General features: G+C 31.8%; 2 protein-coding genes across 2 annotated transcripts; both read right to left on the minus strand.

Moving 5' to 3' along the window:
• Positions 1–3,916: 3,916 nt before the first annotated feature.
• Positions 3,917–6,072, minus strand: LOC105620951 (major facilitator superfamily domain-containing protein 12-like). The gene is made up of 6 exons (XM_012202778.1): positions 5,889–6,072; positions 5,525–5,807; positions 5,276–5,411; positions 4,854–5,219; positions 4,532–4,785; positions 3,917–4,359 (listed from the first exon to the last, which is right to left on the minus strand). Exons 1-6 carry the CDS (start codon positions 6,070–6,072, stop codon positions 4,239–4,241), a joined length of 1,344 nt encoding a protein of 447 aa, XP_012058168.1. The 3' UTR covers positions 3,917–4,238.
• Positions 6,073–8,289: 2,217 nt separating this feature from the next.
• Positions 8,290–9,792, minus strand: LOC105617641 (maspardin-like). The gene is made up of 7 exons (XM_012199200.1): positions 9,691–9,792; positions 9,372–9,506; positions 9,147–9,252; positions 8,954–9,074; positions 8,773–8,881; positions 8,426–8,674; positions 8,290–8,349 (listed from the first exon to the last, which is right to left on the minus strand). Exons 1-7 carry the CDS (start codon positions 9,790–9,792, stop codon positions 8,290–8,292), a joined length of 882 nt encoding a protein of 293 aa, XP_012054590.1.
• Between the last annotated feature and the right edge of the window lie 15,108 nt (positions 9,793–24,900).

A 24,900-nucleotide genomic window follows, 5' to 3' on the forward strand; every position in this document is an offset into this window, starting at 1 on the left:
GAGAGAGAGAGAGAGAGAGAGAGAGAGAGAGAGAGAGAGAGAGAGAGAGAGAGAGAGAGAGAGAGAGAGAGAGAGAGAGAGAGAAGAGAGAGAGAGAGAGAGACGAATCGGCTCTCGCGGCTGTCCGAGTTTTGTTTATCCCTCGGCCGCGTTGAGCGTTGAGCGTTGTTGAGCGTTCCTCAGCGTTCCCCAGCGTTCCCGTAGACAGAACAGCGAGATCTTTGAAAGAGGTCGAGGGACGACGCGACGCGTCGCGTCGTTAAATAAATATCGCGCGGCGGCTGCTCGGTCAGGGCGCAAGATTCCCCGCGCGACTCGCACACAACTTGTTTACTAGAACGCGCACCGCGCCATGCCCCGCTAAACGTGCGTCCGTCACCGCCCGCCTCTCGCCCACCGAACAAAATAAGCGGCTGCGCAATGGCTCGGTTCGCCGCTGCTCACCCGCCGCCCGTCTATGCTCCCTTCTTCTTCCCGACTCCCGTCTCCCAACTCCCGAGTGTGCTTTCTACGCGCGATAAAGGGAATATCTGCCTTGACGTACTACGACGCAACCGCGACGAGCCAGCGCTCGTAACATGCGAACAGACGGGTCATCGTACTCTCGCGCCACCGCTGCTGCTCCGAGCAGTCCAAGCAGTTCGAGCTCCGAGCGACGCTATCCGGCTATCCACCAATCCACCTTCCGTCGGGACGGTTATAACGGCCGTTTACCACAAACCGTCAACGTCATGACATCTGAATTAAAACTTCGGAGTAACACCTGCGCGGATGATAAACCGGCACGGATGATAAATCCTGCGCGAATGATAAACACCCTCGTGAGAAAAACGTGTGTGTCTATAATGAAAAATCTTGAATTATTATCATATTATTTCATGTTAACTTAATATAAGCGGTGTTTATACTATTTCGCTAAAATTAATGAAATATTATTTTTTTATTTATATAGAAATTTTGCTACGATTCTATTAATCATCGATTGTTTGAAATTTAGTCCAAGTCGAAGAGTATTATCTTTCAATATAGATAATACTGTCTTACGTTATTTATAAGCAGTATTGTTATCTAGATATATATATATATATAGAGATACATTTTATATATCTAATGTGTATCTGAGATACATTCAAATTCGAGTATTTGTGTCTGTATTTAGATAAAAAAATACAGCATCTGAACTGATTTTCAAATACATTTTTCAGATACATTTCCTCAACATAGTCATAATTTTATTCTATGCATGATTAAACCTCCAGTTTCCACTGAGAGTCGAGCATTCCCCTGTTGTTCGACTGTAACAGGGGAATACTCGATTGCAGTTGGTTGGGTCTTACATTCTAATCCGGTTTAAACCCTCGGTGGAAACTAGGCTATTGTCGATTGATTCTATTCCGCAGAAAAAAAGTAGCTTTGCTGTTGCAAAATTCTGCAACATGATTGGTCTTTCCTTTAGTTCCTCACAGAATCTAAATGCAAATCAGTCATATTAAAGAATTTTACAGTTACACAACTGCTTTTTCTGCAGCCAGTGATCTTCGATTGTAAAATTTCTAACGCATATATAGTTAAGCTGAAAACACAATGCTCGAAGCATTTTTAATTTATAAAACTATGATGAATAATATCGTCTTATAATTCTTATCCTAAATCGTTTTATGATAATTATAAGTTTTTTTCTTATTAATTATCTATATAAATATAACGAGTGCGAACGTGGCATGCAACGTACGAGACTATTATGCCAAAAATCTTGGGTCCCATGCAGAACTGAAAAATTTTTCGAACGTTCATAGCTCCTCTTAGCAGGCAATGGCAAACTACCGAAAGTATCTTTGCCAAGAGAACTTTTCTAACAAAAATCATTGTTCGGAATCAACATTAATCAGTAGGTTCCATATGACTGTGCACAATCAGCGTGCGCACCACAGGCATATGAGAAGTCACCACACTCAGTTACGGGCAATAAGAGAGAGAGAGAGAGAGAGAGAGAGAGAGAGAGAAGAAAACAAAAATAAATAAATGAATGATTCATTTAATATGTTTTTTACAAAATTACGTTATTATCAAATTAATTTAAAAATATCTGAAGATACTTTCAAAGTATCTAATATCTGTACCTACATCTTAATATGTCTATCTATATCTGTATTTAGATAAATTTTTGTACATGTAACTATATCTATATCTAGATAAATTTTAAGAGTATCTTACCTATATTTCATCATCTATCATTGTTTAAGATACTGTAAATTCGAAAAATGGATCGTTATCATAACTTGTATGAAATATATTTTTTTAATATTTTCGAATATGATATAACCTTGAATATGATGTAACCTTTTCTGGGTTCATATGCACCCAATAATAAACTTCAGGTCTTTCTTTCCTTTTGAAAAGATAAGCTCTGACTGCGGATGTCATGGACGTCATGTACTGTCCAAACCATTTATGTGTTGGTAGACAATGCATAATTGTTTTCCCACAACTTCAATGCTTTCTTTAGCAGGGGTAACCCAAGTGTCTACTGTGTACGCAGTTGCCAAAGCAAATTGTGAAGGTTAATATAAAAAAAGAAATAAAAAATATAATACTAATATAGAAATATTTACGTTTTGTAATTGATGAGTGAACTCGCTATAATTAACTCTTCAGAGTTAACATCAAAATTTCTAATACAATTACTAGGTAATATTCATTTAATTCATGTTAATTAAACAGCACTAATTAATTTTAAAGGAATCAAAATGACATAACTTCTATAAAAGAATTAATATTTATTATTTTTAATAGAAATAATCTAAAAAAATTTGCCGAAATAATATAAAGAAAATATTATTTTATTTTTCTTTATATTTTGATAAAGAGATTTATAATTAAATCACAATTTAGTAAATCCATTGTCCAGTTGGATCTTTAAAATTAGCACGACATTCTATTAATATAAAAAAAAAATAACGACAGTTCCAGTAGCATTTTTCATAGTTTTATAGTTTTTTTTATAAAAATAAAAAAGATTTCGCATTTTTTATACTAAAAAAAATCAAAAATTAAAAATATAGCGTGCTAATTTTGGTGTAAAACAAATACAAAACTCTATTTCATTTTTATAAGGAACTGTAAAAAGTGCTACTATCATTATTTTCTTTGTAAGAATGACGTACTAACTTTCTTATCAATTTCGAAAAGTTAGTGTAATCGGTATGATAAATTTATCATTTAAAAAACGATGCAGAAATAATACGAAATATAAAACAATACAAAACATTTTTTTATCTACTGCTAGTAATGTTGAGAAAATATGTTATATGATTTATCAGGATTGGAAAGTAACGCATTACTTATAATGACGTTAGATTTTTTCGTTACTTTTTTGGTAACACCGTTATTTTTTCTATTAATAACAAAAAAGTTTTTTTATTAGTAACAAAAAATTAAAGTTAACGACGTTATATTTTCTTTAATAACGAGTAACAAAATTGACCTCATTACACTTGTAACGTTACTTTTTTTATAGGTCACGATCGTCATGAACAATAAAGATTATAGGTAAATAAACCAAAAACTTTTTGCCTATTTTTGTTTCATTCACTATCCTTACTTTAGCATAAGAACACTAAAATATTTATTATATAATAACATACCATAGAATTAAACATAAGTATGTAAAATGTTAATGAAAGATAAAAATATTCAAAGATATAAATATTTTTCTGAATATTTTATATTTACTTTATATTCTGCATTCTTAGCATTCTGTTTTAGAAACCTGTTTTAATATTTTAAAAAAGTGTAATTATACAGAAGATAAGCTTATTCATCGATTTTGATGAAATTAGATATCATATATTCAATACGTTTTTGCATGAGATGAATTAATTCAACAAATTTCTTTACTTCAATAGTCATCAACCTTTAATTATTAATATCTCAGTTCGCCGGACAGAGTGACACTTATTTTTCTGTCAGATTCATTCTTTTCATGCAAAAATACGTCGAATGACTCTAATTTTATTAAAATCAGTAAGTAGGTCCGTCTTGCATAATTACAAGAAAAAGTAACGAAAAGTAACGATTTTTTAATAGTAACGCGTCACTTTTTAGACTTGGTAATAATGAAATAACAGTACTTTTTACCGCAAATAATGATAACGGTAAGGCGTTATGTTTAAAAAGTAATCTTTTCCAATCATGGCTTACACGACATATAATATAAAAAATATTAATTCATTAATATCTTAAGTAAGAGAACGCGATACAGATAGCAAAGTTACAAGTCCCAGTATCATTGACGAAGCACAAACGATGGACAATGTATCTCGATTATAAGTAGGACAAAGTTTTTTGTCGTTGCATCTCCTGAAAAAAAAAAAATAAAAATGAGTTTTAGAAACAATGAATTAGCCAAATTTGCGTTATTAATCTAAAATCATAAAGTAAACATTTTTCTTAAATTAAGTTATATTTGTTTATAACAATTTTTAATATTATGGAAGGGCTGCAATTAAATGAAATTTAGATAGTTACTCACAATTTCTCGATGAATATCACTACGAGACCAGTTATGATTTTATCGAGGAAAGTGACGATTGAATATACGAACGCGCTACGTTCCGTTCGACAGCCAATTAATTCGGCGGTGACGCTCAATGCGGTGACCATCGTGATAGAGCTTCCCACGCCAATTAATATGGCAACGATGTATACGACTGTTGAGTTACTTCCGACAAATTCCGTGACAACGGCGGCGGTTATACCAATTATAGCGCCGAAAAAGTAGCAAGCCTACGAAACAAAAATATATTTAGTATCTCTTTGTCTTTTCTTTTTTTTTTCTTATTATAAAAATTTACCTTGGTACTGCAAATTCTGTTGAGATATTTGAGTAGCAAAGCGGCCGTGAATGAGAATACATATGATACTAACGGCACACTGGCCAACGCTTGCTTACCAACTTTTGTCTCTTCTATATACAATGGCAAATATATCGTAGTGAGAGTGATAAATAATCTGCTCGCCACGTATAACATCGCGACTCTTAATAAAACCATGACATCGTTCCATGATATTCGACGATTCAATGAAACGTTCGACGATTTAATTGACTTTTCGATGTTCGGTTTTAGGTATATTGTTTGTTCCAAGAGATTCGCTTTCAGGAAAATGTGAAAAAAGATAGTCGCGGTCAAACCGAAAGCTGTGAGGACCAGAACGATATTCTGCAAATCAGAATCACATGCATATCTTTTTTATCATTTTTTTTCTTCATACGTACTCTGAATTTATAATCATCTTGCTGATTCAATTGAACGAATGAAATTAGTGGCGAATCGATCGATTCGCCACTAGTTGGTAGAACTATCCATGTTACTACAAAAGCTACCACAGCCGCACCAACTTGAGCAGAATATCTAGGAGTAAATTTGCCTTAAAATAACATTTATAGAACTCGCTTCAATTATCACCATTAAATTATCTATCTAGAATCCCACGTTTTCAAAAGATTATTACACAAATCGCATACCTTATTGCGGTTAAATCTGTTCGAGCTAGTACGGAATTAGTTAACGAGGGGATCATCGATAAATGAGAGATTTGTACGGCTGCCCAACCCGTTTGAAATATCGTAATACTTATTATATATAAAAGCATCGCAACCGTAGTAGATGAATTGACAAAACCGCCGAATATTACGGGGAAAGATAGAGTGACCATCACGGATCCAATGATGTGCCAAATTTTTTTCTTGCAATAGTGATCAATTAGAAAACCAAATATGGGTGTCATAATGGCATCGATTACTTGTCCTTGAATAAAGATCGTTCGAACATTAATCAATAGTATGACTAATAGTAGCATCGTTCGCGCATGAATAGATCGACACATACCTAAGAGTAAAAGCGCACCAGCGACGATAGGCTCTAATAATGCAACTCGTTGCAGATAGATTAAGGTATAGGAGAACCACATAGCAGCTGCTAGGTCATTGAAAACATGTCCAAGAGCATAAGCGATTTTCGTGGACGCTGCTATTCTTCCGCTGTTCACGAGAGGTCTAAGTTCATTATCCATTTTGAAGAGGTGAGCTTTTCAAGATCAAATAGAAACTTTCACAGTTCTGATGAATTGCGAGAATATTCCTAAAAATCCTATGTCTGCGGAAAATGTAACTATAATATAAGCTACGAATAACATGTAATAATCATTTACTGCGGTTTCGCAAAGGAAAAAAGAATTTTCAATTACGTAAATATCAAGAACAATAAGTTTAAAAGTTAAATAAATTTTACGATTTATGGATGATATATAATAATAAAGAAAAAATGTTTGTTTTTAAACGACGTTATTTCTTTCTAACAATAAGGCAAATCTGCGGTCGGTATTCCTTTCACTTGATTGAATTTTGCTTTAAGCTGTTTTCTTTTATGGTAGTTTGTTTCTTATTAGGACAGTATGATGATCGCGAACAAGTTTACAAATACGACATGAAAAACATTTAATAATATCATGCGAGAGATTAGGTACAGATTATTGATAATACAAGGTCTTATGATAATCCGATTATTTGACTCGACGGTTCAAAATTTTAATAAAACTAATATAACTAAAAAAAATTTAATATACCAATTTCAGTAAGCCATGTTAGATCTTTACGTAAAACGCACATACATCCATAAATACGAATTTATATTTTACACTATAAAAATTGAACAGCGATTGAATCTTTTGAATTCAGTCTAATTTTATATTCCTTTTTAAACTTTAAAAATTCTATACTTTAATAATATCTAATACATAAAAATGCACAAATAATCGCACATAGAACGTTAATGTATGCTCTAATAAATGAAGAAAAATTTCACGAATGTTAAAGAAATAATTGGATTAAAATTTACGTGATGTATCTATCCGAATGTCGACTCTTTCAACGTTTTCATAAAAATGATTAAATTTATCGTTACCGCCACATGTCACGATGGATACCGCGATATCGGACTGGCTGTCTGTTCGCGTCACGTGCAGGTGAGAGACTGAGCTCTGAAATACACGTCGTTCTTTGAAAGATTATGTCAAACTATCAGACGGATTAATATGGCATAATATTCAGTAGCCAGAGATAACCGTAATCTTATCAGTACATCAATATCTATCAGCACGTCAAACAAGTCAAAACTCAATAATTTTTTTTAATGAATATTTTTTTGTACAAGATTAATGTCTATGTTATGATTGTATAAATTGATGTATAAGTCAATGTATAAATTTTTTCGTTTTAATGTTTATTTCTAATATTTTAATAAAATTAGAAAATTACGTTCTATATAAATATCGTATATATCCAGAAAAACATATAATACAAAATATAAATTAAATATTTCATGTAACAAAAAGTTATAAACTATGAAAAATTAATTAAATTTTATTAAAAAATAATAATAAATATATAAAGAGAAAAACTCTAAGATAATTGACATAGATAATGATGTCGTATGTATACTGGGCAAAACAGGCCCTGTAATCTGAGATTGCAAAAGAGAAACGCGAGAGAGGCACACTCGAAGGAATCGATACCAAGCAAGTTCTTATACGGTCTCCTGGTCAGGCGACCTAGCAAACTATGGTAACTTCTAACTACACACCATAATAAATAGAAATAACAACTCGAAGTTATTTCTCTGATAAAAATAACAGGCTATATATTTAATTTTACGAAAGTAATAAATACGTTCTTAATTAAGTACATTCTAATATAATGGGAAATAATATAAAATATATTTTTGTTAAAAATATTTTGTTATTAAATTTATACAGATATAATAATTAAAAATATATATTTTGTATAAAATTCATAAATACTAAAAGAATTAGAAAAGCATATTTTTTATTTTTTTATATATAGCTACTATATATAAATTATTAAAGAGTTTTATTTTGTGATAATGGAATAAGTCATAAAAGATTTTTTTTACAATTAAAATGAGATCACGTTATTATAAAATATAAATGCTTTTTATACTTAAAAATGAAATATTAGACAATGACTTAAGCAATAATAATGTTATACAATTCTTAGTAATATGCTACATAATTATGTCCTAGAATACTTATGCATTATATAACAATTATTTCTTCGTTAAAAGAATATATTGAGAAATAATATGTCTGATTTAATACAAAAGGCATAGAGGTTGTCTACAGTCTTAATATTTGCATGTGAGCAAAGGAGAATTTCTATTTAATATTTATATACATTTTTTATTACATTTTTCCTAACGCAAACGCATCGCGCTAAATCGTGACCTTTTCTAAAGCCGTATATTTCGTATCTTCAAATTGTCTTAAGTGAATCTGCAAATTAATGCTTCTATATTTCATGCCATCGATAATTGATTTAATTATAATTGTATGTTATAAATATATTTACCTGTAAATGTAAATTAACTTCAGCGGATCGGCTTAGATATGGAAAATTTCCACCACTTTTCAAATGTGCTAGTTTTGCATTTGGATAGCATTTATACACTTCTTCTCTAACTGCATTTGATAACGCATATTCGTCAAAAACGTCTATTACTGTTACAGGTAAATGACAAATCTTTTGAGGTTGTACATAACAATTTATGCAATTCATTGTTAAACGAGACGCTAATTCGGATTGCGTTAAGCTCTCTAGCTGTAAAACATATGCATAACATATATAATATATTTAGAATAAATATTTTTTTCTTTGTATCTTTTATCTTTCATTAGTTTGAAAAAAATTAAGATTACCCGTTCCACCATAAAATCAATTGCTTCTACAATCTCTCCATCGACTTTCTCCGTTGCAAAATTTCCCATTACCATTTTCTTCAATACCAATGAAGGTAAAATCCAAAAACTACGAAAAGAAAAAAAATTTATCTTATTTTATCTACGCTTACATTAAAGCTATTTAAAATAGTCCACTTACACTGCTGCGGAATCATTGTAACTAAATACAGATGTGTCTGTGAAGGTATTACACAAAACCAGAGATACTACTCTAGGACAATGTGCATTTATTTCTGTAAATTTTTGTGCTAAAAAACCACCTGTGAATATAAAATTTCATCTATTAGATTAAATTATTATGTTACTTGAATATTTTGTTTGTACATTCTGACCTAGGGAAGCACCAAAAAGATGAACTTTATCAAGTTCTAAGTAATCTAACAACTTTCTGAATCCATCACACCATTCCTTTATACTCCAATATACTGGTGCCTCAGCCTATAAAAATCAAATTATTATTTACTCTCTCTAATTTATACATTAGCAAGATATAATTGTATCTCTTATACTATTTTATATATATTGAAATGCTTCAGAAAGCTTATCGTTTAACTTACTGAGATAACTCTGTAACCTTTGGCAGCAAGACCTAATATTTGTCTAAAAAAAATATCAGCAGTACCACAGACAGGCGGAAGACATATAAGTGGGCACTTGATAGTTTTTGGATTAGAATCGTATACTTTCCATCCCTAAAACAATTGTAAAAATATTTCAAAATGTTTTTCTTGTTTACTTCTATGCTTATACTCAAAATTATGAGGCCACTTTGCAACTTGGCGAAAATCGATAAAAAGAAAAAAGTAAATTAGTTAGAGATCGAACGTGAAAACTAATATAGAATTAATTTATTTGTGTAATAATACAGAATAATACCTTTGTACCGTCGGCGTCAACAACGATTTTTCTGAGCGGTACGGAGCTGCGAAAACTCAGATATTCCTGCGAGCGTGACAGCTCGCTCGAGTACGAAGACATATTTTGTTTTCGTTCACGACACGACGCCAGTCGGTACGTTGCACCGTGTTATCATCGCTCGACAGTCATGTCTTTCTTGATATCAGAAGAGACAGTACATTAATTATAATAATAATAGTTTGCATAATGCATCGCTAAAATATATTCACGGCTATCGATAATGCATAACGATTTTTAACTGCAACGACATTAACCAGCAATCAGCATAACAAATTCAAGATCTCTTTCGACAATGCATTTTAATCGTTTATTATTATTATTATTATGTATACTTACAGGTCCCTTTTGGGACAACACTGTCCCTTTTAGGACAATGGAATTTCCTCCGAATAAATTTTACCTGCTGAATCCACATACAATTCAACCTTTCTGTTTTTTGAATAAACTTTTCCCTGAAGATATATTTTCCCTGTAGAAGCTAGAAAGCTCATCCATCTTTTTCACTACTTTAACTACCGAGCATTGCTTGCTCTGAAGCGGATTATAAATAGATATTCAGAAATGAAAATCAGAAGGACACAATTCGTGAGTGTTTTAAATACATCATTGTTGTTATTATTATTTGTCTGGATTTTTTTTAGAAAAATGTTCGATTTTTTTCTTATGATAGAATACATTTGACTATTAGAAATGTGTAATGCAATTATTCTACGAAGTTTCTTGCAATCCTATTTTTCCTTTTATCTTTTCAAATTCATTCGCACAGTTGTCTTTGTTGCAATTTGTTTTGTAAAAAGAAAAAAAACTGAAATCGATTTTATCGTGACTGTAAATCGTACAAATTTTTATCTCGCTTAAAAAACAATTATCAATTTTATTTTATATTCATTATGATATTTCATTTCGATTCAGTTATTTATATTCACCTTCAGTAATTACAAAAATGAATAATCAATAAAAAAATAAATAATGATTATAGAATGATAAATATCACCAACAGATGGCTCAACAATCTTTGTTCACGTAATGTTCAAAATGGTGAACATTCTTCAATACCAGCGATCAGTACAAGCAATTTACCTCGATATGATCAACGATGATCTTTTGACAAATTCGAAAAAAAACTTAAAAAATTTATATTATTTTCATGATTTAAGAATTATAATTATTTTTTAAAATTATTTTTAATGTATTATTTAAATACATTGCTCTAGGAGTCATAACTTAATCACACGCATTGTCTACATATATCTCTTTATGTCTTTTAAATATCTTTTATGGGCTTTCTATAATAACTCATTATCTAAGCTTTAACTCTTATACTATAAGAATTTGATCAATTATAATCGATTATTCTTCTCATACATTCGATTGTGATACGTTTTATAATTTAAGACTTGAAACTTATGTAACAGCTAGTTTATTGTAGAAAGTCCATTAGATATATATATATGTTCCAAAAGATGTCTCTATGACGTCTTTTAGACATGCATATTGTCTGAGAAGTCTCTAATTTATCGAGAGATTTCGATTTTCCGAATTCAATAATTTATATTCTTGCAATGATCACAGATGATTATGCGAATGTGATAATTGCTGGAAAGGAGATTGTAATCATCGAATTGCATCAGGGGTGTGTTTTCATAATGTATTCGTAGGCAACGAGTAATAGTGCACGTTTGTATTCGACACATAAATATATATGTCTATGGGACGTAAAATTAACGAGGTTAATCTTCATATATTATTATTTCAGATAATATCATAATACAACAATCTCCTGCTGTTCCATTATATTTGTGATTTGTCATATTCGTATCTTTATCTTATATAATATAATATTGATTTTTTTTCATCTGTAAATGAATTGCAAAAAATGTAATAAAATGAGAAGCAAATTCGAATGTATTTATTGTGAGCTATTATTAATCCGGAAGTAGTCAGTATAGAAAACTATCGTGACTGATGCGAATTGATTGATAGAAAAATATCCCAGATATTCTTTTTATGCAAAACTATTCCCGGATGTCATAATCCTCTATCCACTTTCAGGTAATAAAATTGTGACATTTGGCATAAAGTATATTTCTCGGTATCCGTTGCAATTTATTAATAAAGCAATATTACAACAATAAACTAAAAGCAATATTATATAGTACGAGTTTCGATGTATTTAAAAGAAGGGAAAGAATATTCGTGTGAGAAAATGCGAAGAAGATTGGCACGAGATAGTCGGATCCTCCCCCAACATTATGGGCTTGCGCTTTCCGTCTCCTTCTCTTTCTTTCTACCTCTCTTTCCCTCTCTCTTTTTCTCTTTCTCCCTCTGCCTGGTTACCCATATCATCGTTAACCGGCGACCCTACCGTTTCTGTCTTCGTCTATCTCAGCTTGGTATATATACAGCGACGAAACCGGGGTGATATTGCAGGAGAGAAGGCGAACGCGGCGCGGCGGGACGCGAGGGTATGTATTAGCGAACCTGCCACTCAGGGAACGGAGGGCGGTGGTTGATTTTTTCATCCCCACGCCCTCCACGTACGCGTATATACGCGCAACGAGCGCGACTGGAATTCGTTTTAGCCTCCGCAGAGACGAGCAATAACGATTTAGTTTCCTGAAAACGAGTTCCCTGTGTAAAATCGTTAAATGTATTCAAAATGAGATCCAGCAGCGTAAAAATGCGGAACGATTCCTTCAACGGTAAGCTTTTATGCCACGCGCGTGTAATTAATAATTCGCGTTTGAATGCCATTGTCGTCGCTACATCCAATTACGGCCAATTAATCGTCGTTTCTACTATTATCGTTCAATTCACGGCCATATGTCAGCCTAGGTATTCATGATACGGACTTGTCTCTAAGCAATCAAAGCAACGATTACGACAAGTACACGCGGCATCGCTAACATTTACATTGGCAGATCCCCGTAAGTCATTAATAATCGATATACGCAGCTTCGTTTCTGTCTCGCGTTAATTCGACGTATCGAATCGAACGACACACCGCGCTCGTTAATCTTCCTTCCCGCAACCGTCACTCCCAGCGATTTATTTAAAGAAGGCATGTTGTTTTTTTTTTTCATTCCGCCAGTCTTTTTCATCGTACGTAGAGCAAACGTTCGAACCGAAGTTAATTAATGCGATGAGTACCATTGGTATGCGGGCATGATACGATAATATATCGATGCAACGTCCCCTCGCAGTTTTACGTATTTTTCGATTCTAGCGAATTTTTTTTAATAAAATTCGAGAAATTCAGGAGATTTTTTTTCTTAAATCTGTAATAGATACTATATCTATTGATCGTTAAATCACAATCAATGTAATCACATTTCTTTAGAAATTTTATAGAAATTTTTTTTTGGACTATCGTAAAAAAAGAAAAGAGAGAAAAAGTTAGAAAAAGTTTAATTTTATTAATTAAATAATTTGGAAAAAAATGAAATAACAATGTATTTAAATAAAAAATGAATTTAAATAAAATTCAAAAAATATACTAAATATTTTAAAATATCTTTATATTTATAATATTTCTATAACTACCCAGAATTCATATCCAACTAGTAAGATTTGCCTTGCAAAATTTAACTTTAACAAAAAGGCCAGGTTTCTATATATAAACTTAATTTTCCAAGAAAGGACTGCAGGTAAAAAAGATCTGTTTTCTATATAAATTTGATTTTGAAAGAGAAAAACAGTTTTAGGTAAAAAAAGAATTTCAATTATCGAATGCGTGAAAAACCATGTCTATTAGAAGATAAATTTTTTTATTTTCTCAATGTATCATTTTATTATTCATTCAGGTAGCTGATAATGATAGATGACTGGAATATGTGAATACAAAATAAAAAAAAAATGCAATTTTCTAGAATTAGTATAATCTATTTCATGAAGGTCGACATTCAAGCAAGGATATGGTATTGCTGCTATATAGTACAAAGTTAACTTTACGAGAAATTTAGAGGATAGGTCTATAAATACTTGTAATAAAGCGTAAAGGATCATTAATCTTCGACAGTAATTTCGGTTTGCAGTGGCGACATTTGCCGTCTCCTTCGCTCTCTTTTCTATCCATTGCTCGTTCAACTTCCTCCCTCCTTGCTGCCACCAACCTCCCCCTATATATCTTGCCCGTTCTCGCACTTTCTAGGATAATTAATGATCTCGAAAGCGATCTCCTCACGGTTGTCTCGGGGCAATCTTTCCCCGTCTCGCTCCCGTCTCGTTACCTCCACCTCCACCTCTTCCTCCGACCAATTCTTTTTTTCAGCTAGATAATCATTTTCCCTTGATATACGCTAGATAGCAGAAATAATAGGAAAACGGAAAAAAGTATGAAAATGCTAAAAAAGGCAGGCCGTGTTTTAATTCTCTCTCTCTCTCTCTCTCTCTCTCTCTCTCTCTCTCTTTTTTTTAACTTTTATTTTCATATATATGATTTATATTATTTTCATTATTTTTGCTATTTGTATAATTCTTGTTTATTCGCTTATCTTCTTCTTTTTATTTATATTCTTTTCGTGAAAAGCGTATCCTAAAATATGAATAAATGCCTTTTTCTTATTTAAATAGTGCAAAAAGTATTCGTACACGGAAAGAATCCTGATTTATAGAAAATAAATATTAATTAATAATTAATTTATACAATAAATACATTCTGTTCTAACAAAAACGAGCTTCGCGTGTATATTTGATTTTAGAAGATATTAGATTTAAATTTTTCGACTGTACGAATTCTGTTTGAGCGTCCAAACAACACAATTTATAACTTTCACTTATTTTTAAGATGATATATTTTCTATACTATATGTTGTATTGCAAATATTACTTAAAAATGATTTTTCTTAAGATTTATTTGAAACTTTTACTATTTGAAGATAATCTCTTTTGCTTGATTATCTTCCCTCCTCTTCAAAATTATGCATATATATAGAAAATATCATTACCGTCAAATAATAAAAGTTTCAAACAGACCTTAAAAAAAATAATTTTGCGATACAATGCAAATCATCTTAATGCATTTTTTTGGTATATATAATTTTGAGAAACATAGTCTATTTTCAAATAAATTCATGTAAACACTAAAGCCAAGCACGTTGTCTGTGCAAAAAATATATACATATTTATATATTATAAATTATAAAATTCTTCCAAACGCATTTGGAGTGGATCTCTACCAGATCGAGTGAACATTCTCGTGCATTGAAAAAGAACGTCGAGAGACATCATTCCGAATGCGTTCTGGCTTGAAGTATTTGCGACAAATTTTATAATTATTTTAATCTAACGACGCGTAACAGACAAAACAATATAAAAATACATGTAATGTAAATTATATATCCATTGAAGATGATTCCGTTGAGAATCGAGATGTTTGGAAAAATTTTATAATTTATAACAATATGTATATACTTTTTTGCACAAACAACGTGCTTGGCTTAGTTAGCTCTTATACGACTTTTATTGAATACATTCGTTAGTTCACTGAGCCTTTAAAGTTTTTTAATAGCCTATTTTATTTTTTATGAATAAATTGTTAATTAATCAGCAAGAAATGATCATCGATTAGACTTGAATTCACGTGGAATTGGTGTCGAAATGCGATCATATCGATTTGACATCAATTTGATGAATCATTTTTCGCTGAATAATGTTTACTTTTTAATCAAAACAACAGTTTTTAAAAAAGATATTTTCCCTATACGAATATTTTTTTCTCGCTCTTTTCTATATCACGTTAAATTACTCTACTTATGTTACATAACTAAAAGTAGGTTATTAAAACTCCATTATTAAAAGATTAAGAAAAAACCTTTGTTTGTAATGTATTTATATATTTTTAATAATGCATGTCTGAAAGATTAATTTAGTTAGCTTAAATCGTCACCAACGCCATAAATCGTCTTCTGTTCTGAAAAAAATCAGACGTAGGAAGCATCGATAGAACTTGGTAGATGAATAGATAGACCTTCAAAGATTTGCATAGCAGTTTCAGCTGTCGCAGGCATCTTCATAGAATGTTGACAGCCGTCGATCTCTAATTATCTGGAAACATGCAAGCTCTGGCAGTAGTTGCTGTTCTCTCTCTGTTGTGTCTCTCTTTTCGCTCCTCTCTATTTCTCTCTTTTTCTCTCTTTTCTGATAATAAATATTTTCATGACAATCGAGCCAACTGAAGAGAGGGCTGGTACGTCCACGTTCGGCATTATCTCACCTTGGCTAATTCCTTCGGAAACGACTTGGTTCTCTTCTCCCTTTTTCATCGCATCTCGCATCTCTCGTTGAATGAATACGGAAGCGACGAAAGCTGGAATTTCCGGTTGATTCGGCACACTAACGATGGGGTAGTTTAACACCCCGTGGGGACAGCCGCGCAGACTCGCGCGCGATCCCCCATTGTCAGACGTTTGCGCAATCTGCCTCGTCGACAATTTGCACAATAATGGACACGCATCGACGAGGAACAAATTAACACCGTGGCCGTTAGGAATCGCGGTTTACCAGCTCTTCAATACGGTATTATTTATAAATACTATACGCAACGGTTTCCGCGGCAGTGAATCACTCCTGTCGTACCGTTCGAATGCACGATCTCGCGGATTAACGCGTAGAAAAAGTTGGCAAGTGATACGCGTAATTGGAAATTACCGCCCTAGATTCTCGCGAGCGTTCCGCGAATCATTGAGAAAACCACTTCAGGCTGGATATCGGTTCTTGCATCAATATTTAATCGGCTAACAAGATGGCAATGGTATGTGCACCACCCAGATGGGCTATAAAAGCATGAGGGGCCGTAATAGTCAATGTACATTCCCGGTACATCCTTACGCGGCCGTGTATGCCATCGACACGAAGAGAGACAAAGAAAGAGAGAAACGAAGAACCGCGTGACAGAGTTTCTCCGGCGAAAAGAAGGTGACGAGAGATCTCATCGACGAAGATAGAGCAAATAATCCAGCCTCGTACCACTCGCTCGCGGTTAGCCTGAGAATTGTCAATCGAAGGTGCCAAGAAATAAGAGAACGTTTCGAGGCGCGGCTTCTCAAACATCCTTCCTTTGGATGTGACCGCGGACTCTTCTCTGTCTCGTATAATTATGAGTATGCCCGATTATATGTGTTTGAACATAGTACGTCGAACGAATGACATTCGATAGACGATAAATCCTTATAGTTATTCGCGCGCTGATGTACTCCACAAACTATTCGCGTCTCTATGTACATCGTGACACTTTTATCACGTTAACTTTTACAAATTTTTTCCTAGGGATATAACGTTTGTCGAAAGACGATTTAATAACTAGGCGTTGTAAAGAAATATAGAATATAAATAAATATGTAAATAGATATGGAATAGAAAGCAAGTTTGAGAAATTCAACGAAGAAAGCTTAATTCATTGATTAATAATACATATATATACAAGGTGTCTCACCTACTACCGCATTTCCTCTTAAAGATATATTCTTGAGGAAATTTTGAGACGAAAATCCTAATGTCGAGACTACAATAATTTTTTTTAATTATAAGCTAACTTTAAACGTTTATAAGTCAAAATCCATTTTACTTTTATAGCATCTATTATTATTTCTGGATTCTTTTGAACATTCTAAGACGAAAATCTTAATATGAAAATATCGAGGCTATGATAGTTTTTGACACACTATCTTTAATCAATTATAATTTAAAAAATTTGTAACCTCGGCATTTATTTTTGTGCTCAAGGATTTTTGTCTCAAAATTATCTCAAGAATACAAATTATCTCAAGATTCTTAAGAGGACATGCGAGTTGTGAGACATCCTGTAAATGTTAACTCATCGGATTAATTCGAAATACATGTGAATTCTATAATATTATATTGAAAGTCGTCGCGCCCTCACAATGATCGCAGCTTTCGTGTACGATTTTCTGACCAGGTAACTGAGCATATACGGGCGGATTAGCAGGAAGCACATGGACGTGCGTGTTTTTGTATTATACACGTTATTAGCATAAATTATGCACGTTCTGCGCAAATTTGATAACAATGTACCTTTGATATGAACATGGATGTATTCTTGGCACGCACATCGTCAAGGAAAAATCATTCCTCGCTGCGGGAGCACGTTTATAAATTTCTACAATAAACACATGAATCGCTAGAATCATTCTTCAGAGAATTGTAGGAAATAAAATGGCATCTACATGCGTGTGGACAAAGCATTTTAATAAAAAAATGCATTTCGATGTATAATTTAAAGTCTAATTTACAATATATTTCTTTGCTATTTCTTGCCTTTTACCATTTTTTGCCTTTTATGTTATTTCTTCATTTTCTAGCGTTCGAGATAAAAATTGAACTTCAAAAAAGACAAGAAACGATTATCGATAAAACGATCGCAAAGAAGGAAAAAGATAAATGATAAAAAGCAAGAAACAAGAAGTAAAGAGCATTCTAGAGATCAGGCTTTATAATTAATTATTTTATAACAAGTAGGCTCTCTCTCTCTCTCTCTCATTGACATTTTATATTTAAAAAAAGTTACGCGATATCTACTATGAATCATTATAAAACATAATAAAATCTGCATTATATCAAAACGATTATTGTAATTCTGGTGACATCCAGATTATTTGGAACTATTATAAGATTTAAGAGAAAGAGAGAGAAATTATGGATGATTTATAATTATTAGAAGATTAATGATTATGGACTAATTGACAAATTCACAAAAAGACTTTTCTATTAATAATCAGTTTAAATTTTTAATTTGCTTTTGTTATCGATTTCTGTTGTTCCTTTCTTACCGTTCGTTAACATTTGTTAACAACGAGCCGTCCAAAATGTACTAAATTCCAACTCTTTCTCCCATCTTAAAACTCTCGTGTAGAGCGCTTCAACTCTCGTGTAGACTGCCCATAGTAGTAATATTTTATACTTAGACTTACAGTAATTTCTTCGCCTCCATTTTACCGCCACTACTACCATAACAAAGTCTTCAGTATCTTCCATAGGCTGCAATTACCTGCAATTTATACTACATGTACACTAACAATAAGTATATCACTTATGTGTGTGATATGCGCATGCAGATATAAACATATAAATATGTAGAAAAATCGATAGTAAAAGAGAAGAAAATAAAAAGTGATTATACGCGGGAAAAAACTGAACTTGAAAAAATAAAAATAATAAATTATATTTCAAATATATTACATGCGTAAACAATTAATTTGAATAAACGATTGTGATGATAATTATGATGATTCAATTTTTCAGTAAATTACATCTAAGGAAGATAGTCTAAATATATTTATAAAGATATGTGATATAACAAGTATTGATAAATGAACGAGAAAAATGTAATCAGTCTTAATGGACGATAGAATCAAATTGGTATGCTGCTTAAGGAGACCTTTAGTGTCGAGAAGAAGCAGAGAGATAGTTGAAAGGCAAAGAGGAGGAAAACGAGAAATACGAAACGAAGAGGATGCTATCTCGCGAAACAACTCGAGATGGGCCTTATTACTGACGGGATCAAACAGCCGTCGGGGTGTTAACTGCCCTCGAGAGAAGAACGAAGCGAGAAAGAGTTGAAGTTTAACGCTGCTGGCTGATCGGGAGATAACCATGCATTTGTCTTTTTTTCTTCGCCTTCCTTTCTTCTCCGTCTTTGTCTTTTTTTTGAGTGATCGCTCACATTAATTGTATTGCAATCGCATACAAATTTTCCATTTCGTCAAATAGTCATACATTTTATTGCATTCCGTATCTTTTGGAAGTTGCAGAATATCATTTTAAATACAAATATATATCTTTGAAATTCATAATGAACTTACAAATAAACGGTAAAATAAAGAGTAGAAATCGATATGTTTAGCGAAAAACTCTTCGTAGTTTTGCCTTACGCATAAACATTTGTTAGAAAATGCAGAAAGGAGTTTCCTATGTCTGTCAATAACACGTACGTGTAAATAATCGTCGAGCATCCTGCACAACAGTTTGAAGCCTCCAATCACGTACAATCTCGTACCGTAATCTCGGTCGAAAATAAGAGACATTCAACCATTATTTTTCAGATTTTTATTGTTATCTTTACCGGCATTCAAACGGAAATATACAGTAGACATGGGTACAGGTAAGTAAACATAGAAAATTGTTTACTGACGATTAACCGTACATCCATGAGATAATATAGATACGCTGCGCAATCTTTAAAGTCAATTTTATGCACGGCACTTTGGCGAATGAAAAAATAGGGGAGAGTTGCCTACTCAAGATATTTTATTATATTATTTTTATCGTTATTACTAATGAAAGTTAATATTTTAAATTATAATCGATATTTTTAAGATACTTAATATTATTCTATTATATGTTTAATCTTTTTATATCAGGAACAAATTATAATTTATTATTATTTAATTTTATTATCTTTTTTTACATCTTTTTATATGAAAGATATAATTTAACCGATCAGTTTCTTAAACTGATTTCTAAAAACTCTTTTAAAAAGAATAATAAATTTGTGAATAAAAGTAATAAAAAATGTTTGAAAAGATTTATTATATATATTAATAACAAATTAAAAAATGTCCGTCATCATTTTTTTTAGCTTATAACATACACTTAAGATAAATATATTTAATAATTGCAAACAATTGTAAATATGTAATATTTATACTATGCACATTGTATCACTATACATTTATAAAATAAAAGTGTAATTTAAGGAAATCCTAAAAACGTCTGTAATACCGATTAAACCATATCATTTTTGTGTAACAATTTTTTTCCCCTCTTACTGATTTGAAAATCTTTTTCCAGAATTAAAGTATACTCATTAATATATGTCTGTAAGGTGGAGTCTAAAACGACAAAAAATTTCAAAATTGATGTTTTTATCATTTCTTAGTCCAATATAGCACTCCAGAGCTGTCACATCGTGATTTGCTTCAAATAAAAGCTGTACAATCTGTACTTACGAAAATAGTAATCAGATACAGTAGAGCCATTAATAGTTTGTATAAAGAAACTATGTGGGAGTTCTTAAAATTACTTACAATTAGATGTCTAACTTTACTAAAACGTAAATAATTGTTATACGAAAATTTATGTGTAAGTGTGGCGTGCGTGAATGAGATATTGATATAGTGATGTGTCAATGACACATAAATCATCTGTGTAAGTGCTATTTTTAATAATCATCTAGGATCTCCTTAAGAATTATATATCTATATTTTTATATTATTATTAACTTTTTTTTCTTCACTCGTAACATATTGCTGATAAATGTCTTCATGAGATTCTGTCAGCATCTTAATATACAAAAACTTTGTAATATATCCTTTGGCATTTCTGTGTAGATCTGAGATGATTTCACAAAAAATTTAACAATGTATGATTACATTAACGCGCAAAACACACACACACACACACACACACACACACACACACACACACACACAAAACAGTACTAAAGGAACAAAGATAAATAAAGCTTAAACTATCGTATCATATTAAGATATCGGCAAAGAATCCAGACTATACGACAATGATATAACAATTTGTAAGAAATATTTTATTTTGGACGGTTAATAATGACGTAACATATTGTAAGTAGCGTGAATATCTGTTTTAATTTTAATTTTGATATTGAAGATACCTAGATATGGTCGAAATGTCTATATCGATGTATACATGTAAAGTGAATTAATATATATTTGCACTTACCTTGCGGAAGCTTTTATGCTCCTTTATTGATCTATTTTGATATTATTCACTTATTTCATGTTTTTATTACTAAATGTTCCCTACGTAGACTGCCAAAAATCGAATAATTAATAATACTATTTTGACTTTTGAAATTCTGACTTTAAAAATCAATGTCGAAACCAATGTATTATTTTATGCGAGACCTTTTTTCGTTTGGTACTACTCCGCTGGATTTCGTTCACTTTTTGGGAAGGTCATCTTACTTACCTGTACCAATTCAACTGAGGCATGTCGAATTGAATTCGAAAGGCATATTTGATTTTAAGACGACGATGGGAACTATTCCGAGAAGGATTATTCAGATACAGATTTGAAAATAATTTTATTAGACCATGAAATAATTATGTAGGAATATCAAGCACGATAAGCAAAAAGTTATAAAAAGTTTTAACATTTTAGCAATCAGTTTGAACATACATAATTATTTTGATAGTCCAACAAAATCTTTAGATCTAAATCTAGTTAAATTTTTAGATATTTCAGCAAAATTATTCTTTTTATGTACAATATTACTTTCTGAAATTATGTTTAGAAATCGATATAATATGTAGAACTCAGGATTCAATCGAATTAGATGAATCCTATTGAATTTGATTCTTTACATTGTCGACCATATAATATTTCAATCATTCAACGGACACAATAGTGAATAGTTGAAGCAACACTCGGCTACAATTCAAGTATATTCGATGCATCAATTTTAAGTGACGCATTCCGAATTGGTTCCGCATCTTATACCTATAGATCGGGTTTAATGCGTCGTCTATAATACACGGAGTAAGAAGCAAGAGTAAGAAATTGATCAATTACAGTCCAATGTGAGAAGAATAATTGACTGTGATTGATCAATTTCTTACTCTTACTCCGTGTATTGTAAACGACGCATAAGTATCGGTCCACAACTTTGCCTTAAGTCATAAGTCGAAAGAGATTAAGTAACAATAATTTCTGTCTTCAAACTGTCTTTACACAGTTTTTAGACTTTAATCGTTAGACTTAAGTGAATTGAAAAAAACTCAATTTTTATACGGCCTAAAAGCATAAGTTCTGTGGCCAATGTTTTTTCACTTGCAACTTACGACTTACAGTTTACAGTCTCTTAAAGCAAGGTTGTGGTGGACTTACCCAAAACTGCATTTTGATCGATCATGCGTTTTAAGCGCTTATAATCACGATTTCTGTCTATCATTCATTAGATGTAAAACAAGGATATAGAAAAAAATCTCTTAAAAAGATCTGAATTAAGCAAAGTCATATTTTTCTCTGTATAGATGAGTCTCATGTGATCATGATTGAATCTTCATGAACTGAAACTCACGTTGCATTCTTCTACACCAAATATTCATCCAAAAATATGCTGTTCAATTTATTAATTCTATAATAATAGTTTCGAAATTTCGTTGAGATCTCAAACTCCAGAATGTATAGCTAAAATTTAATTTGTTAGAAGATTATTCTGTAGCTAGAGTTAAATTTATTAAAAGATTATTCTAATAAATTTAATTGTTATATAATTCATATATATAATATATATATATATATATATATATATAAAATAAAAAATATATATATATATATATAAATAAATATAAATAAAAATTATTTTAAAAAACACAATTTTTTTTGTATACTGAAATAAAGAACTTTGCAAATTTCCTTTGTTTTTATATATGTATATAGAGGGAAGCTCTCTATTATGAGATAGGCGCCTAATATATAGCGGCGTTTCTACTAAACTACTGATTCCACCATGAATTTATTGCTCTTGGATTGAAAATTATTTAATGGAAAATTTATTATTAGATCATGCCATGTAATCATTGTAAAAAAAGAATTTTAGAATTTAGATGTCTTCAAGTTTCATTGAGATGAGCTTTTAAATCTTGTTTATTATTTAATAAATAAATATTTAGCAATAAATTCTTTATGTAAATAAAATAAAGTACTAATAGAAAAATACGGGATATATTGAATTACAGAAGTTAGATTTGATGATCGTAAACCATAAGGCGTGGAAATAATATGAGATACCCAGAGTTATTTCTAATAACTCATGCTCCTATGTTATAGTGAAAATTGTTGTTAAAAAGTAAATGTTATCATACAATAATAAAAAGGACAACCAGAATGAACATCAAGAGCCTCTTTCTGCGGATTGATTTCAACTACCTGAAAACGAGTTTTAGGTATAATCCATCGCATGCTTATTTTTCACGCATGCTGACTATATTTATTTGCATTTTAGACACATGAAATAAAGTTTTTTAATTGCAATACTGATATAAAAAAAATATAACCTCCCTATTAATAAAATTTCGAGATATATTGTCCAATATCTCGGAATTTTTTAAATCGGAATAATAGTTTTTACAATATCGTTTATCTAAATACGCTAAGGTCAAATTATCTTTTTAACAACTCAAGAAAAGGATATGATTTTAATGTTCACTATATCTAAATTCACGTTATATTGCAAAAATTCTCTAATATTTTCTGATATAATATTCTCTGATAAATAGAGTAATTTTTATCGTCGTTATAAATATTTTATTTTTTGCATAAAAATGTATCAATAATTTTAATTATTCCTATTATTTTAATAAAAACATATAATGGGCTGTTCAAGCCTAACGCTGGTTATTAATTTGCGAAACGTAATATCAATTAATAAAACAAAAATTACATTAGTTATAGATATAATGTCAAATAATAAAATTATATCAATATTTTATTTTATCTTAATTACCTATATAAATATTTGTATACTACATATAATATGGAAATGGAAAAAAAGGATATTTCATTTTTCAGAAAAACGACGCTTCTGGATAATCAATCCATAGTCCTCCTACACCGGAACTTCGTAAAGGTGCAAAATTGTGGTAGAAAAAGACGATATAGACGAACGACAATCCTGGCGGGAAAAAAAAGGTAGAAGAAGAAAGAGAAGATCCTGATTTTCTCCTGATGATGCACCGATTAGATACAGTCCCCGGTAGTTTCGGATGCAGAATTTACGTATAATATAACGTAGCGGGCGGGACTGTATCCCGCTGACGCCTACCTGAATCCGATGTTCGCGCGCACAATATCGTAAGACACCTCCTTCACGAGGTTGAGTGCAGCTCAACCACGAAGTGGTGGGGATATGGAGTGTGGAAGGGATTGGAGTTCGGTCCGCAGGAGCCGGCGGCCGGCGCTCGTAACTGCCGGCGGTTCAGAACGCGGTAGTACGTGAGAACGCGCGCATTCGTGTCGGTAGTCGTTTATTATTGTAGTTGGTTCTGCGCGCCGGCTTTGATCCTACGCAAGTCCAGCTGATCGCGCGTGTTCCGCGAGCCGTTCGCTCGCCCCCTCGACGGCGTTTATTAACGCGCGTCATCGATGTAAGTCCGCGAGATCTCTCTCTCTCTC

The sequence above is a fragment of the Atta cephalotes genome, assembly GCF_000143395.1.
Source record: "Atta cephalotes unplaced genomic scaffold scaffold00001, whole genome shotgun sequence".
In the NCBI taxonomy this organism is placed as follows: domain Eukaryota; kingdom Metazoa; phylum Arthropoda; class Insecta; order Hymenoptera; family Formicidae; genus Atta; species Atta cephalotes.

Excerpts from the sequence above, each read along its gene's own strand:
- LOC105620951 (XM_012202778.1), bottom strand. The coding sequence starts at position 6,072 with ATGGATAATGAACTTAGACCTCTCGTGAACAGCGGAAGAATAGCAGCG. Across the intron at positions 5,808-5,888 it reads TGGTGCGCTTTTACTCTTAG|GACAAGTAATCGATGCCATT; the intron begins GTATGTGTCGAT and ends TCTTTATTCAAG. Across the intron at positions 5,412-5,524 it reads ACAGATTTAACCGCAATAAG|ATATTCTGCTCAAGTTGGTG; the intron begins GTATGCGATTTG and ends ATTTACTCCTAG.
- LOC105617641 (XM_012199200.1), bottom strand. The coding sequence starts at position 9,792 with ATGTCTTCGTACTCGAGCGAGCTGTCACGCTCGCAGGAATATCTGAGT. Across the intron at positions 9,253-9,371 it reads AAGGTTACAGAGTTATCTCA|GCTGAGGCACCAGTATATTG; the intron begins GTAAGTTAAACG and ends TGATTTTTATAG. Across the intron at positions 8,350-8,425 it reads AAGTTAATTTACATTTACAG|ATTCACTTAAGACAATTTGA; the intron begins GTAAATATATTT and ends ATTAATTTGCAG.